At 39.6% G+C, this 16,279-nt stretch overlaps 1 protein-coding gene across 4 annotated transcripts in view; it reads left to right on the top strand.

The window, feature by feature from the left end:
* USH2A (usherin) overlaps positions 1-16,279 on the top strand; it is a 371,236-nt gene that overhangs the window by 327,603 nt on the left and 27,354 nt on the right. For all 4 annotated transcript variants that reach the window (XM_072409865.1, XM_072409864.1, XM_072409867.1 and 1 more), the window contains 3 exons: positions 9,914-10,141; positions 11,102-12,612; positions 12,994-13,303. In XM_072409865.1, the coding sequence (XP_072265966.1) occupies positions 9,914-10,141; positions 11,102-12,612; positions 12,994-13,303 (2,049 nt within the window). The remainder of the gene's footprint in view (positions 1-9,913; positions 10,142-11,101; positions 12,613-12,993; positions 13,304-16,279) is intronic.

Below are 16,279 nucleotides of genomic sequence, written 5' to 3'. Positions count from 1 at the left end.
AATGGGCAATTTGTGCCTCTCAGGTCAGTTTAAATGACACCAATGATCTTTTTAGATATCTATAAGAGTGACATTCTCCCCAATGACCTGAACTGTAGGGGCTTTCTCCCTATTGACCACCATGTTAATATACTCTGTGGAGCTGTGGAGCTGTGGAGGTTCCCCCATGTTAAAAGATTAGCACTAGCACCTGAGAATAGAAGTGGCTCCACATCCAATCCCCCACACCCATAGACTATTGCCTTTAAATACATACAAACACCATCAATGAGTATATAAAAATCTACAAACTTCATCTACAGAACAGAATCTGTATCTCTAACACAGCTCAAATGCAATTAGGATAATGTGTTGATAAAAATGAAGAGCTATTAAATTCCAGAGCAGGGACGACTCGGGTGATGTAATGCTTTTTACTTGAAAATGTAGCCTAATGTCACCAATGTAATGCCATACTTAATTTAGAATATTATGTTGTAATTTTAGGCGAAGGCAGCTCTTTTTTAAGTAGGTACCAGCTGGAGAAACTTGCAAAAAAAAAGCTTCTAACTGCCCAGTCAGCAGCTCCCTTGAGGTCAATGCTGCTTTAACTATTAGGAGGTCCTGCACAGGGAGAAGATGAATACGCGCAGTCATTCCATTCTCACAACTGCTTAGAGCAGCAAAGGCGGGATCTCATGTCTTGTCTCAGTGACGGGCTTATGTGGCCCAAGAGGACAGCCAGCTAAAGGACGACCACTAAACGGTTTAATAGACCCAACTGTTCACAGTATCAAAATGCTCTATACTGATGTGCTCTGTAAATAAAAGGTACAGAGCTCGGTACATGAACAGAATCAAACATAACTTTAATGGAAAATGAAATATCAAACCTGAGCGCCAGACAGCAAAATATAAAAATGGAATACGTACAATGGTTTACCTGCCATTCAGGCCTGAGATTTACATAGCTATGCAACATAGCACAACCTTGCTTATCTAGACAGGAGACCTGATTTGTGCATCCATAGTCATGTCACTAGCTGTCCCTCAAAGGAGCTCACAATCTAATGCCCCTACTATAGTCATATGTCATTATTACAGTCTAAGGTCAATTTGGGGGGAAGCCAATTAAACTAACTGCATGTTTTTGGAATGTGGGGTACCCGAAGGAAACCCACGCAAATACAGGGAGAACCTGCAAACTCCATGCAGATAGTGTCCTGGCCGAGATTCGAACACGACTCTTTTTAACCAATGAACTGATTGGTACATTGTGCTCCTGTTCCTCTGTATTCTGAGCTTTTCTCTAAAGGGTATTGTAAGGGGCCGATACTAGGAATATATTTAAATATAAATATATTTAATTAATATATTTATATTATATAGGTATATTTATATAAAGAAACTGCTGTGTGGTTTGTTGAAAAAAAGCACATGGTGTATCATTGTGTTCAAGCTGAGATGGGTGCATGCACTTAAAAAGTACTTATTTACTTAAATTAAAATTACTTAAGTTAACTTAAATTGTAAGCTCTTGGGGGCAGGGTCCTCTCCTCCTCCTGTGTCACTTTCTGAATCTGTCTGTCATTGCAACCCCTATTTAATGTACAGCGCTGTGTAATATGATGGCGCTATATCAATACTGTTTATCAATAATAAAAATAACCAAAAATAAATGCATGAACAGATTCATTGGTTTATTAGTGCGTGTCATCGCTACTGTATCCACTAGGTAGTGCTGTGTCTTTTTTTCTCTTCACAATGAATACAAATATAATTCAGTGTAGATGAAAATGGACTCAGCACCACCTAGTGGACTCGTAGACCACTACAGAAGACGCTATACAAATGTAAATCATTTAAATATTATTATAATAATAATAATGCAGGGAGAAGGGATAATTTCCTCAGCCCCTTCTTCCCAGGTGACCAGTCCAATATTGTAATTTTGCAGCAAATTACAAGGTAAGAGAATGTAACATGGACTAATCTATGTCGGACACTTGCATACAAATCTTTGCTGCATAGGCCCTAGAATTACCATGATTGTGTAATCTCTGAGCTGGTATCCTAATCTAGGAAGTAGATGACCTTGGATAATGCCAGAACAAAAAAAGCTTCACAGTGGGGATGAATGCAGATTTATATAGCCCCTACTTGCAGTGCTTTAGTGAGTCCATAGTCATGTTACTAGTTAAGGAGCTCGCAATCTAATTCACTTTCCATGTTCCACAATCTCAGTCTCAAACTTGCACAGCAGTTTGGAAGCTTTGCCGTCATGCCCAGCGGCGCTGTAGAGGACAGCCTGATTGTTTTCCACTTTAACTGGTCTGGAAGTGTTGCACACAAGGCTACAAAATGAAACACTGACAGAGCAGAAATAATGGGGCTACAGCATCATTAATCCACAGCAAAGTACAGACGCTGTCCTCCATCCAATAGTCATTAATGTTGTTCTATCACATTCTACTTCTTAATTCCCCTTCTTTCCGCCATTACTCCTGTTTTCTAATGGTTTAATCTGCCCTGTCTCAGATTACAAAAAAGCCACCGATCTCCTAGCTGTAGCTTGCTTGAATTGTTACCAAATAACAAACTACTGGGATAGTAAAACTGCATTTATTCACAACCTCGGGTTCTGCTTTTCCAAAGGCTAATTCCACACAAAGGTTTAAGAGGACTCTGGTGGAAGGAAAACATCTCTGGCTTCCTATATCTCTCAAAAAGAAGAAGGGCTGAGCTCATGGGAAAAAATGTTGAAATACCATTGTGTGAATATAATTTAAATTATTGCAGTTCCTCATTTACCACTACCAGTAACTAGACCTCCTAACTGTCCCTGATTCTGATGGACTGTTCCTCTTTAGATTCAAGTCCTCCTCAGTTGTCCTTCAAAATTGTCCACCTCTCTAAAAGTGTATTCATTAACTAATAAAAAGTATAATTTTGCAAAAAAAAAACCTCATCTGTCCTCTAAAACAACCATTCTCAAGCCAAGTTCCTCCAGATTTTACTAGGGGTTCCTCAGACTGTGGCTGGTTGACCTCCCATTTGATGAAGCCTGCATGGTTTTGTGGCCAACACCGCTTGGTGGAGCCAGCTGCAGGACTCTAATGATATTTTTACTATAATATAATATAATATAAGTCTATAAAGGTGGTACTCCAGCCACCATTGTAAGAGGATATTCTTCCCAATGGTCACCAAAGGCTTTTTTCCATTGAATCCCCAAAAATTGGTTTTATTAGGGGTTTTTCAAGATCTAAAAACTATTTCAAGTTCATCAGGGGTAAAAATGTTGAGAAAGGCTGCTCCAAAATATTTGTCATTGAAAAAAAAATATTATAAGGGAAAGTGTAAAATAATTCTAAAAAAGTTCAATCTTTCTTTATTATTACATATGCATGCAAGATTTGCTTTGAGATTTTATTCTTTAATTGGAGGGAAAATTTCTCCAATTAGCAGTAGGAATGGGCATATATGTGTATCTCTTTATTCCAGTGTTCCTGTTGTGGTGGTTGTGGTTGGGGGAATGGGATAAGACCAAAACTGCAGGGTCTACCAGGTGGCCAATATGAGCCCAGGGACCCAGGGGAAGAATAGAATAGTGTAAGAATTCCAAACTATGTAAAGAAATAGGGACACAATGATATTCTTCACAACCATTCAGAACGCCCTTCACCGGTACAGCAACAACAGCTTAACAGATGGTCAGTGCATGGTCCACAGCCACCTCCAAAATATATGGAGTTTGCAGCACCAAGAGCAAAGTTGCCAATGTAGGAGCAATTGGAAGACCTGAAACCTCAGGGACACATGGCGGTGTCTAAAGCATTATACGTCATATAGATGCTTGAAAACAATCCTTTGTGACCGATGAATGAAGAAGAAGAAGGAGAAGAAGGAAGATGAGCCAGTGGAACCCTGCTAAGGTCTTCTCTATAGGAGAAGAGCGTGCTGGCTAGGAGATTGCTGTGGCAGGGCAAATCATTTGCCTACCTACTTCTATATCTCCAAATGCATCAAGGCATTTTGATATTTTCATAATCCCTCCCCATCTGAATGCTTTTTTAATGACTTAAGCCTCCTCAAAAGAGTTTGGGTGAATTATCCAATAGCTTCCTTCCAAATGAAGTGGTGGGAATTTTCCCCAATTTGTACAAAAGGGATTGGGGTTAGAACATTGGCCAGCTCTTATTCCAGTGTGGATCTTCCAGTTTTCCTATCATCTGTTGTTTTTATTTCCTGTCCTGCTAGCAAAAACAGGGGAAGAAAGGTGACCCCCCCCCCCCCCCCCCCCCCACACACACACACACACACACACACACTCAAAACAACTATCCAAAAAAGAAAATGAATAAACTTTTCTACCCTGAAAACCCCATTCATTGAGTCCCTGTAAAATGTGCGTTTCATATCTTCAGAACTTGTTATAGGGATAACATTTTGGAAATGTAAAAAACAAAATTCTATCACCGTCACTTGGAAGGAAAACTACAGAGAAGCTCAGGAAAGAACGCTGTCAGCAGATAAATAAATTAGAAATGACGGGAATACATTCGGCCAACCAGTTCTTGTGACCAATTTGTGTAGCAAGTGTCCATACTGAAATCTATTGACGTCTGCAGATCAATTCTCATTCTGATTGTATTCCGCCAGCAAAAACCCTTTGACCTATTGTACCTTGTGCCCACTTCAAGCAGAATGCATTATATATGGATTGCCAAAATGCCAGTGCCTCTATGCAGTATAGTGATATCGGTGTATGTCCAGGAACTGGTCCTTTATTGGCAATTCAAATTCAGCTCTAGTTAGAATTTTTTTTAAATATTTGCTGAAATACTAACTTACTTCCTGTTGCTGTCTTCTGCAGATCACCAGTTCATATGTCAGTGCTGATTTATTCAAACCCACTTACTGTGAGCCCAGGCTGACATGTCACTGGCATACTTTGTGAAGACGGTGAGGGTCATATAATCATTGTGTCATAGGGTCATAGGTCATGGGGTCATTGTGGACCACTTACCAGCCAAAAAGATGTCAACTGACCCAAGCCAGAAGACAGCTGCAAAAAAAAGGGTATATTAAGACTGACTGAGAAGGGCAATAAGAGCAGCCCTTTGGGGGCTCCCCTTGGGGATTTCTTATTACCAAGCTTGTCTCTGGACAGTGAGAGGAGAACCAGCATCCTAATGAGCTCATCTTTTATTATCGTGCTTTCTCTATTGTTATCAGCATTCTTCTTGCAGCACACCAGAATGCCTCATTGGGCTGCTTCCCTCACCACCTTCTATGTGCTTTGCTGCACATACTGCACTGTTTACTGCAAAAAGCAGGTACTTAATATTGACAATGTATTAATGATCACATAACTGTATTATTAGTGTTCCTGTAGTTCAGATTGGTTGGAATGAGAAGGGTTTACCAGATATATGCTGCAATTATAGGTATGCTGTATACATGCAGCAGTTGTTTTTCTTATAGTGGACTATTCATTAATAGATTATGCAGCTGTCATTGCTATGCTGCTTCTTAAAATACAGCTGGCCTGGTTGGTATTCTGATCCTTTTTCCTAAAAACATAGCCCTGACCTAGAATGACCATGCTAAATGTCACACAGCTATCTGCGTGCTTACAGCTTCAGCTTTGTAACTGAAACTGACGAAGATCAGCTTTACATCAATGGCAATTAGCATTCTTTAGATTGAGCTCAACAATGACAACTTCCATCATCTCTGATCGGTTCATTTTAAGAGTTGATGACAGGGTCTCTTTATTTCCAACTTCGTATATAATACCACTTATAGAAGATGCTCGGTGTCAGCTAGGGTTCTGCAGTTGCAACATATCATGGTTGGAGAGGTAATATTAAAAAAATGATAACAGCATATGTGGTTTAAAATCTTTTATCCAAACCTGGACAATGAAATAGAAATGACTTTTAAAACCGCCTGTGCCGTCATGTTCTTCATACCGTCCAACTCTAAATGATTGTCCAAAGTTGGAGGCCTTGATGGTACTTTGTAGGTTTGTATTTCATCATGAATTAAGACCTGAGCGAGGTTCTTGGAGTTAATGGTTTGGCTCTGCCTCGCGCTGTGATCAGTTCCAGTAGATTGTCTGGGCTTTTAAAACCATAACCCCCACAAGTCATGCTGATGGACTAATCTGGAGGGGTATCAGAGCAATCATTTTAATCAAAATAAAAGAGGAGGAAAAATACAATGGAGAGACACATGACCGGCGGCACGGAAAAAATGTACATCTCAAAGCCATTTTCTGTTTAGCATGTTCATCCTGCTATTAATATGATATCTCCAGCGCTGTCCTGCTCTCCTGTCTGTGACTGGTAGATGTGCAGCGTGGATACCGACTTCGGATGACTTTCACCGTCCGCAGGAACAATGGAAGATGACATACGAGGTCTTTGTATTCAATAACTACGTGTTTTTATCTCTATCACAAAGCAATGAGATGATTCTGGTCTCTCACCACGAATGTGTAAACTTCTCCAAACACGCCAGCACTCCCTGACATTTAGTTTGTTGTCACTGTTTAATGCCATTGTGTTTCTCCTCATGTGATGAAATCATAGAGAAGTCTAAAAGTTGTGCAACGCATCAATTTAACATTTTTAGTAAAGTTTCACACCAAAGCAAAAGGAACAAGGAAATTTGTAATGACATTCTGCAGCAACTTGAGGGGGACCTGAACCTTTTCCAAAAAGTTATCACTTGGTGCCGAAACCCGGATCTTCCAGTATGATCCTGAAACAAAACCACAGTCACTGGAACACCTTCATCACCAAGAATCAAAAAGGCCCAATTCACTTCATTATGTTTTGTGCCATGCAGGGGGTAATTTTGGCAGAATTAGTTTCAGAAGGCAAAACAATGACCCAATATTATTATAGGGAAGACAAAGCTGAGAGAAAGAGTCAGAAAAAGACGGGCAATGTGGGAAAATGGACAATGCTCCTCCTTTCTGTGACCGACAAACATAGTACTACACAGGAACATCCTCCATATTCACCAGATTTGGCACCTTGTGGTTATTTTCTTTTTCCTAAACTGAAATCATGGATTAAAGGAACACACTTTAAGTCAATGGATGCAGTAATCCTTTTATAAAATACCATAAAAAAATACCATTTTGCAATTGCCAGCTGGCTGTCATGCTGATCTTCTGGCTCCAAAGACCTGTATTAGGCCAGCACAAGTTTGCAGATGAGAGCTAAAAGTAGAGTTCACGGCAAACTGCTTACATAGATAAAATATATTTATGAAAACGGCGGCACACTCTGGCAAGGGGGTGGACCTGACCATTCTCTTTTACAAGAAGGAGAAGCAGCAGACTGATGCGCTCACCCTTCTGCCACTTTGGTCTCACTTTCCATCAGCCTTGTCCAATAGCACACCAGATTAACTATTTTGCCCAACATGATTTTTGGTCCATTGTGGTGCATTAGCTAACTGATTCCAACGAATTGGCTGCCTTACAGCAATGCATGGTAATACACAATGCAAGGAAGGATCTTCATAGCAGAATGACCAGGGATCCTAAAAGCTGAATGTAATTTGAATGTTATTTATAGCAAGGCATGATAACACTTGATACAAGGAGAAACCTTCATGGCAGGATTACAACGGTTAATAAATGTTAAAATTTAAATTTATTGAAAATTTCTTTTAAAATCACATTCATATGTTGGCGATGATAAGGCAAAGTTACTGACCTCCAGCCTTCCCTTCGGTGTTGTACCATATCCTCTCCTGGACTGATACCACTTACTCTGATTTCACTGCATGCTGTCAGCTTCTCAAAGTTAGAATTAGAAGCTGCAGCAATGATGACAGTGTATCCTCTCCAGCTTTAGAGAGCTTTAATAAATCAGGCCCAATGAAAGAGAGAGCTTGGGAACGAGAGAAAGAGAGGGCAAGACAGAGAAAAAAAGAGAGAGAGAGAAAGTGAAGGGGCAAGAGAAAGAGTGAGAGGGGAAGAGAGAATGAGAAAGAGTGCAAGAAAACAATAGAAAGAAAGAAGAATAGGAGATAGAGGGAACAAGAGAAAGAAAGAGAGAGGGAGGAGAGATAGAATGAGAGAGCTTGGGAATGAGAGCGAGTGAGAGAGAGAGCAAGAGATATAGAGAAGGAGAAAGGAGGAGAATGATTGTATCTGTTTATCACAATGTCATTTCACATAAAGCTCATTGATGAAGTTCTTTTTAAGTACTCAGGTTGCAAAAAAGAATTTAAAAAGGCGTTTGATAGTATAGGCACCTAGGGGGCAGAATGGACTCTTCTCGGGAATAAAACCTAATTGAACAGGTGCTGCTATTGACAATATACATATGTTTTTGCTTTATTGCCCACATGCTTCATGTTTCTTCTGGTAAGAGAGAATTCTAAAATGTCCCCAGGCATTCAGCCGTTTTCTATATAATCTGTTGAAGGTGATTACTATTTCCATTCCGGGGGAGATGTCCCTAATGCTATTGCAGTGCAGATTTTACCAAAATCCTCTTCTCTATATATTCTACATTATTCATCTTCCATGTGTTTGTCCGGCATCGTGTGTAAACAAACCATTCATCATACACAGCTAGGCCCCTCCATGAGCTCAGAACACTGTCTACATTTTTCATGAAGATGGGGCGCGTATTATAAAAGGATTAGAATCCCAGTTAAACTTGATGGATTTTTAGAATGCTTTGCTATGCTGATAGGCGGAGTTGATTGGTTATATAGGTAGTCCCCCGGTTACATACGAGATAGGGACTGTAGGTTTGTTCTTAAGTTGAATTTGTATGTAAGTCAGAACAGGTACATTATTTTAATAAATGGGGACAGATGTTTTCCCAACATATTATTAGGCAGTGTGGTGTCAGTTACTGTATAAAATCCTCACTGTGAGTTAATCACAAACAAAGCAAAAATAAAATCTTTATGGAGCCCAGACATTCATTAACTTCTGGCACAAGCTGTGCTTTGATATGCAAAAAGAAACAACTGCAGGGTTTGTCTTGGTTATTAAAGAGTTGCAGAGGAGCTCAGTCCTTAACATCACCTACAACCTCAGCTGTGTTTAGCAAAAGATTTCTTCTGCAAGTCATGCAAACCGCAGCCCCCCTGCCCCCCCTCCCTCAAGCCTCCCTCCTGCACACAAGCAGCAGGAAAGCCCCGTTGGTATCTAGGAGTCATCCGTATGTCAGATGTCCTTAACACGGGGACTACCTGTATTGTAAAAAAAAAAGCTGAGGCAGGCAATTGTATGTATTGGTCACAAAAATGGGCCCGCAATTGGGATTTACATATGTTGAACTTTTCAAATATTTTTTTTTAAATTATAGGTAGCGTGGGGGAAGAATAAGTCTGCCCTATAATAATAAAGCCCCCTCTCCAAAGAGCATGTGCAAAAGGATAAACCCACAACTGTGGCGATAAAAATGAAGAGAAGGTGTCCTCCCCTTCAAAAAAAAAAAAAAAATGAAAAAAACAACTTTTTTTATTATATAAAAGGGTTAGCTGTCCTAAAAAAGTTGGTGATAGGTCCACTTTAACAAGTTTACATGCATTGCCAGTGCCCTTGAATTTTCAATGAGGTTCTTGCTCCAGTGGAGGAAAAGCAACTACACGGCCAGAAGCTTATTGTTACTTCTAAGAATTTCATTGCAATCCATCACAACCTCAATACAATCACATGTACACAGTGTTTCCCAAATGTTTCCATACATATAGATAAGAGCAATAAGAGCCAATAAGAGCAAGGTAAAAATTTTAGTACAATGCTGTGGTTGACTGCAAGTCTGAAATGGGCCTAAATGTATGACAAATCTTCTTTTTATATTGCAATATGTTTAATATGAATACCTTTGTATTGTTCTGTCCATATATTGTTATAAATATTACAGATTCATTTTCTGTAAAATAGGGATCAGCACAAGAAGCTAAAGTGTTCGGTCTGCTTCCTTCTACAACATACCACATATGTATTGAGGCCGCCAACAGCGCCGGGAGCGTGTCAAGTGGCTGGACCTCTGTGCAGACCTGGGAAGCCGCACCAAGTGGACTGAAAAACTTCACCATAGAGAAGAAAGAAAGTGGTCGGGCTTTGCTGCTACAGTGGTCAGCACCGGAGAGAGCCAATGGTGTACTACGGGTATGTTACTGTGTGGGCCATCTAGTAGTTCTTTAAACATATTTGCACAGTTCTATGTGTTAGGTCTCCTTCTGTAAGCTGCCCTTGCAGACCTGGATATATGAAATACTGTACTGCAAAGCTCAGGGGAGTGAAAAGCAACATAAGGAGCCAATCAGGTGTATTGCAATGCAAGAAGCATGCTGAAGTGGTAGTAACAGGCTGCTGGTAGTGAGTAAACGGGAGTGAAAGTAAAACTGTAGCTAAGAAAGGTCAACTTCCCTTTCCTATCAGGCAAGACTGGGCCTTGTGAAAATCTCAGCACTGGATGGATAGACAAACATATTCTTTCGCTTACAAATCTTTTAGAATAACCTCCTGGGCGATTCATTTCTGTCAGGATTTATATGTCTAAAAGCGGTACATTATTTTCTTTGGAAAAATTTCTTTTACAGTATATTATAGTAGTATGAGTATCATAAAGTTTGAAACACAAAATCATGTTAAATAATACATTAAATACATTTAAAAAAATAAAAAATAAATATTATACTCATACTGTTATATATAGTGTAAATTAAATGTTCATGAAAGACAATGTATTGCTTTTACACATATAAATCCAATGTATTGCATTCAATACAGTTTTTTTGTGTTGAATGAAATACAAATAGATTGGAAATTCCAGCCATGCCCCGAACGGAATGTCCGCATGCACCGATGTCACCGGGAACTCCCCGGTGACTCATCGAATGCAGAAGACGCCAGCCAGAGGAAGATAGGAGACAGTAAGGATGATGGAGGACGCCGGCGGATCAGGTAAGGCTGGATTTACTATTGATCTTCTCTGTTTTTGCACGGGGTTACTGCTTTCAGCATCTTTTTCTTACCCCGAGTCACACTTGGGGTTACCACTAGGGAGGTTAAGATACCGTTCAAATTTTCTGCCCTTTAAACCTTCTTTTTTTTATTTTTCTCCAGATGTACAACATCTATAGTGATGGTAACTTGGAATACAGTGGCTTGGCTCAGCAGTTTTTATTTCGGCGTCTTGAACCTTTCACGGTCTATTCCCTGGTACTGGAGGCTTGTACCTCTGCCGGCTGCACCCAAACATTTCCTCAATATATCCAAACAGAAGAAGCTCCTCCATCCTCTCAGCTTCCCCCTCATATCCAATCCATTAACGCCAGTCACGTCATGCTCTCGTGGTCACCCCCATCCCAACCAAATGGAAGAATGAGTTGCTATGAAGTAATTAAAAGGAGCACGCAAGAAAACAATGTAGGTAACAAGAAAAAAATGAATGAAAATGTTGTTTTTAGAGAATCAAATACAGAACAGAAGGCTTTCACATTTACAGACGTGGGTCTACACCCATGGACATATTATGAATATAAGATTCGGGGGTGGAACTCCGTTGGCTACACAGATAGCCCATGGATCGTGGCTCAAACTAGTCAAGCGGCCCCTGGTCATCTTACACCTCCGAAGGTATTCCACGGCTATAATCCCAATCAAATCATCATCCAGTGGACTAAACCAGGAGATGAAAATGGCAACGTTCTCTTTTTCAGATTGCAAAAAAACAACCTTACATTACCCTTTAACTTTGATTCGGCAACATTTAATTATACAGATGAGGATGTGTTGCCTTATACTGAATACACATATTCCATAACAGCCTGTACAATAGGTGGCTGCACCACCAGTAACCATACGCCAATAAAAACTCTAGAAGAACCACCAAAATTGGTAAAACCACCTATTGTCGAGCCTCTCAGTTCTGATGAGGTCAGCGTAATTTGGGATCCACCATTGTTGCCAAATGGAGAAATTACAAAGTACATCATTCAAATAGATGACGAAACATACTTTGCTGGGAAGAAATTGTCTAAGAATATATCTAACCTTTTACCTTTTACATTATATAATATAAGTTTGGTGGCCTGCACCAATGGTGGCTGTACATCTAGCTCGCCGACTCGCTTCCGAACAATGGAAGCTCCACCCTCACACATCAAGCCTCCAACATTTACAGTCACAAGTGTTCAATCTATTAAAATATCATGGCAGAGCCCAGATAAGCCCAATGGTCAAATCTTAAACTATGAACTACATAGGAATGGACAGACAATTTATGCAGGGTTGGATATCCATTATCATGACTTTGGTCTCCAACCAGGGACCGAATATGCATATGTTATCCAGGCAAGCAACAGCAAAGGGAGTTGCTTGAGTAGTCCTGCCAGAGTTAGAACTCACCCATCTTCACCTTCTGGGATGGAACCACCTCAGCTACAAGCTATGAGTGCCCATGAGATTGTGGCCACTTGGCAAGCACCACTGAAGACCAATGGAGAGATCCTCAACTATACTCTCCATGTTCATCACCCAGCTGAAATGAAGGTCACACAGTACCATTTCAATGGTTCTTTTGTTACTCGGATTGATTACTCTTTTGTAATAAAGGATTTGAAACCATATACTCAGTAAGTTCAAATATATTGAATTTCCAGTGTTTGCCATCCTATGGTTTCTGAATGTCTGGTAATGATTGTCATTGGTGTCTTTTGGTTGAGTATTACCATTGCAATTTTTAGCATTCCTGTTAGTGACATGTTGTGGACAAATACAGATTTGCTAGAATGACCCCAACCTTGGGTAAAAAAAAGACATCCTTAACAGTTGTGTGTCAGGAGATCAGGAGATTGCTAGGAACCAACAATGCAATGAGTACTGTTTGTCTTAGCAGAATCCCAGTCTGCATGATTATTGATTCAGCCAAATAGCTACATTTTTTTCATTTTTATTTTAATTAATAATTCATTGCATTTGTCAAAAAAATCATATGTGGTATATTATTTTTTCAGGTACGAAGGAAAAGTTGAGGCTTGTACTATACTAGGATGTGCGGTAAGTGAATGGGCAACTGGCCATACAGAAGAGGCTGCTCCAGATTCCCAACCCTCCCCTCTAATAGATGTCCAGACCAATAGCCACACTCCTTTTTTGGCTTGGAATGGACCACAGTATCCAAATGGGAAAATTCTTGTTTATGAAGTTTATCGTCGAACACTGAATGATCTACAAGTGATGACTCCAACAGAACTAGTTTACAATGGCTCTTCCATGTCTTTTCAAGATGTGACATTGCTGCCATTCACAGAATATGAGTATAAGGTATGATAATGTTGCAGATTTTTCCTTAATAAAGAGAAGTTGGTCACATGTGGACAATAATTTGTGGGCACTAGGAATTCCCTCCTGTATGATGACAAAGGAACATTTGAATAGTTAAGGAGATACATTTTTAATAGGACTCTGGACATCATATAAAAACAAAATCAGCTGCTTCTAACTTTCTATAAAGTGTTTGGGAAACTTTGTAAGAATGTCTGTGCCCCTGTTCACAAATCAAGCTCCCTAAGATATGGTTTGATAAGTGGTGTAAAGGAGCCCTAATAAATCCTTTAGAATAAACTGGAATATCTGTTGTAAAACAGATCCTCTTGTCTAACACTAGAACCTAACTTCAAAAATCCTCTTTTGGCTGAAAGGGCACACATTTCAATGCACACCACAACGACTTGTAGAAAGCCTTCCTAGAAGAGTTGAGAATGTTATAGACCTAGAGAGTAATGTTGTGTGATGGCAACTAAATATTAATGTCCATGGTCTTGGAATTTTCAACAAGCTCATACAGTTGGTCAAGTTGGTCGAGTGTCCAAAAGCATTCCCCCTTTAATGTGTGGCAATGATGAACAGTACAGAGTTAAAGCCCAGTTGAACAGTTAACCTTGAGAATATTAGGAAAAGATGGTATATGGTTATATATTCACATCAGTTGTACACATAATAGAGATACAGGTATTACACAAATAAATGGCTCTACAAGTATATTGGTAATTGAGTTGGCTTGGGATATAAGTAGTACACAAATAAATGGCTCTCCAAGTATATTTGTCATTGAGTTGGCTTAAGATACAGGTAGTACACAAATAAATGGCTCTACAAGTATATTGGTAATTGAGTTGGCTTGGGATACAAGTAGTACACAAATAAATGGCTCTCCAAGTATATTTGCCATTGAGTTGGCTTAAGATACAGGTAGTACACAAATAAATGGCTCTCCAAGTATATTTGCCATTGAGTTGGCTTAAGATACAGGTAGTACACAAATAAATGGCTCTCCAAGTATATTGGTCATTGAGTTGGCTTAAAGATGTAATAATACACAGCAATACTGTCAACGGTAGGCAAGAGAGCTCTGCCCTTTTGAGTTTACACTGCCAGTTAGGGGCAGACAATAGGGTATCTAACAGGTGTGATGCATGGTAATACGGCTGCCTGTAGTAGCAAGGGTGACAACACTAACATTGCATTGGGAACTTGTGGTTAGCATTGTCACGGTATAATGGAAAGCCCAATAATCCTCTAGCAGAGTACAAATAATACCATGCAAAGACATGCAAGAGACAAATAATAGCTTTGGGTTTATTTTACCAAAGAAACCATATGTGCAAAAATACTTTTTGGGTTCATATATTCTTTAGAAAACATGGATAATATAGGAAACAACAGTGTTCATTTTTTCTGCAGTGATATGGCAGTTTTCCATTTATAGTACTAATTCACCAAAACGTCTACAGTGAGGCCGTCCATTGGCAGCGTTGAGCTGACCTGTTTAGGAGCGGTTGGCCAGAGTGCCACGGGGCAGCCATTTATTCACTGCGGATGAATTGATATGATTTCCTTGATTGTGTATTTTTATTTATGAGACATAATTTATGAGCGGTGAAAAAGCAAACTAAGATGAGTAATGACTGGAGGGAGTCAGGGACATAAATCAGGCGTAGCTGAGCATGCCGGTGATTTTGATCGAATCTATTGAATCAGCTATTGCCCTTAGCTATTAAAGATATTGGAAAGACCTTTTAATATCTCCTTATCGCTCTCGTGGGAAAACCATAACTATTTCATTACAGACCCATAGGAAACAGATTATTAAATGACTTGCCTTCAGTGTTTTGTTTTGTGCGGTTATTAATGGCTTTGTGGAGTGTTTCCCCACTCCGTACGTTCCCGATGTGTTTTACAATGATAAAGGGGCCTGTTTAGAAAGAAGCGAAGTAATTCAGGTTGGCAACTTCCAAGGATTTTTTTAAAGAGCTATTTCAGGCAATGGATAAAATGAGTCAATGATCTGCTAATGATATCAGCAAAAGTTCTTGCTGCTGCTGCTTGGGATCTGCTAATGCAGAAAGCAGTGCAATTATATGCAAACATAAATCTAGCAATGCATACTTTTTTATACCTATCCATTTGTATCTCCTTATCTGTCCATAGCAATCCAGATGGCGCAGCTGGCAGTTAGATCTTCCTTGTGTTCTACTGTTATTTAGGCTCTGTTACCTGTATTATATTCACGTTACATCAGCTGTGGGCAAATAATAGTGATATCCAATCCCTAACTCCCCCTTGGTGCCATTGTTGCCCCTCCCGTATTCCTGGCATATTTTCCTACACGTTGGTCAATACAAAGCAGTGTAATTTGTGGTGCCATAGCACCTCCACCATGTGGATCAGGACAAGGATTCATAAAGCGGAAGATGACCTTATCAGACGTAGGAGATGCTTTAATGAAGAATGTAAGCATTTTTAATAAATTCCTATGCAATGCTTTATTGGAGGTGACTAGGAAGAGGGTGTTGTGGAGTTGCAAGGGAATAAGCAAAATTCAGCTTTATATTGGATCTTTCAGTATCATTATGACTCTGCATAGGTAGAATCATGACTGGTAAAAATATACAGCAACAGTATAATAAAAACTATTATTGAGTTCCAGTCCAGTGACTTTGCCTAGACTGAAATTTTGTTATTAGCTGCATACATGAGAGAAGATATTCCTTAGTCTCCTGTTACCCAGAGATTATTGTACAATGCAACTTTGCAGCAAGATCTCAAGTTTAAGCAGCAGATGAGCAACCTGTATCAGACATTTGGGAATGAAACCAAGAACTGCACAGATACAAGGATTTTAATCATTGGGTCATCAATACGGCGGCATTTCCATCCAAGTAGTAGGTGAAGTCTGAAGAAAAATGGAGTTTTGCTTTAAGAGAGAAAAGAAAATAAAGACATCTCAGAGGGCAAACT

This window comes from Pyxicephalus adspersus, chromosome 4, assembly GCF_032062135.1.
Source record: "Pyxicephalus adspersus chromosome 4, UCB_Pads_2.0, whole genome shotgun sequence".
Taxonomy (NCBI): domain Eukaryota; kingdom Metazoa; phylum Chordata; class Amphibia; order Anura; family Pyxicephalidae; genus Pyxicephalus; species Pyxicephalus adspersus.
This window is presented reverse-complemented; position numbering and strand designations above follow the sequence as displayed.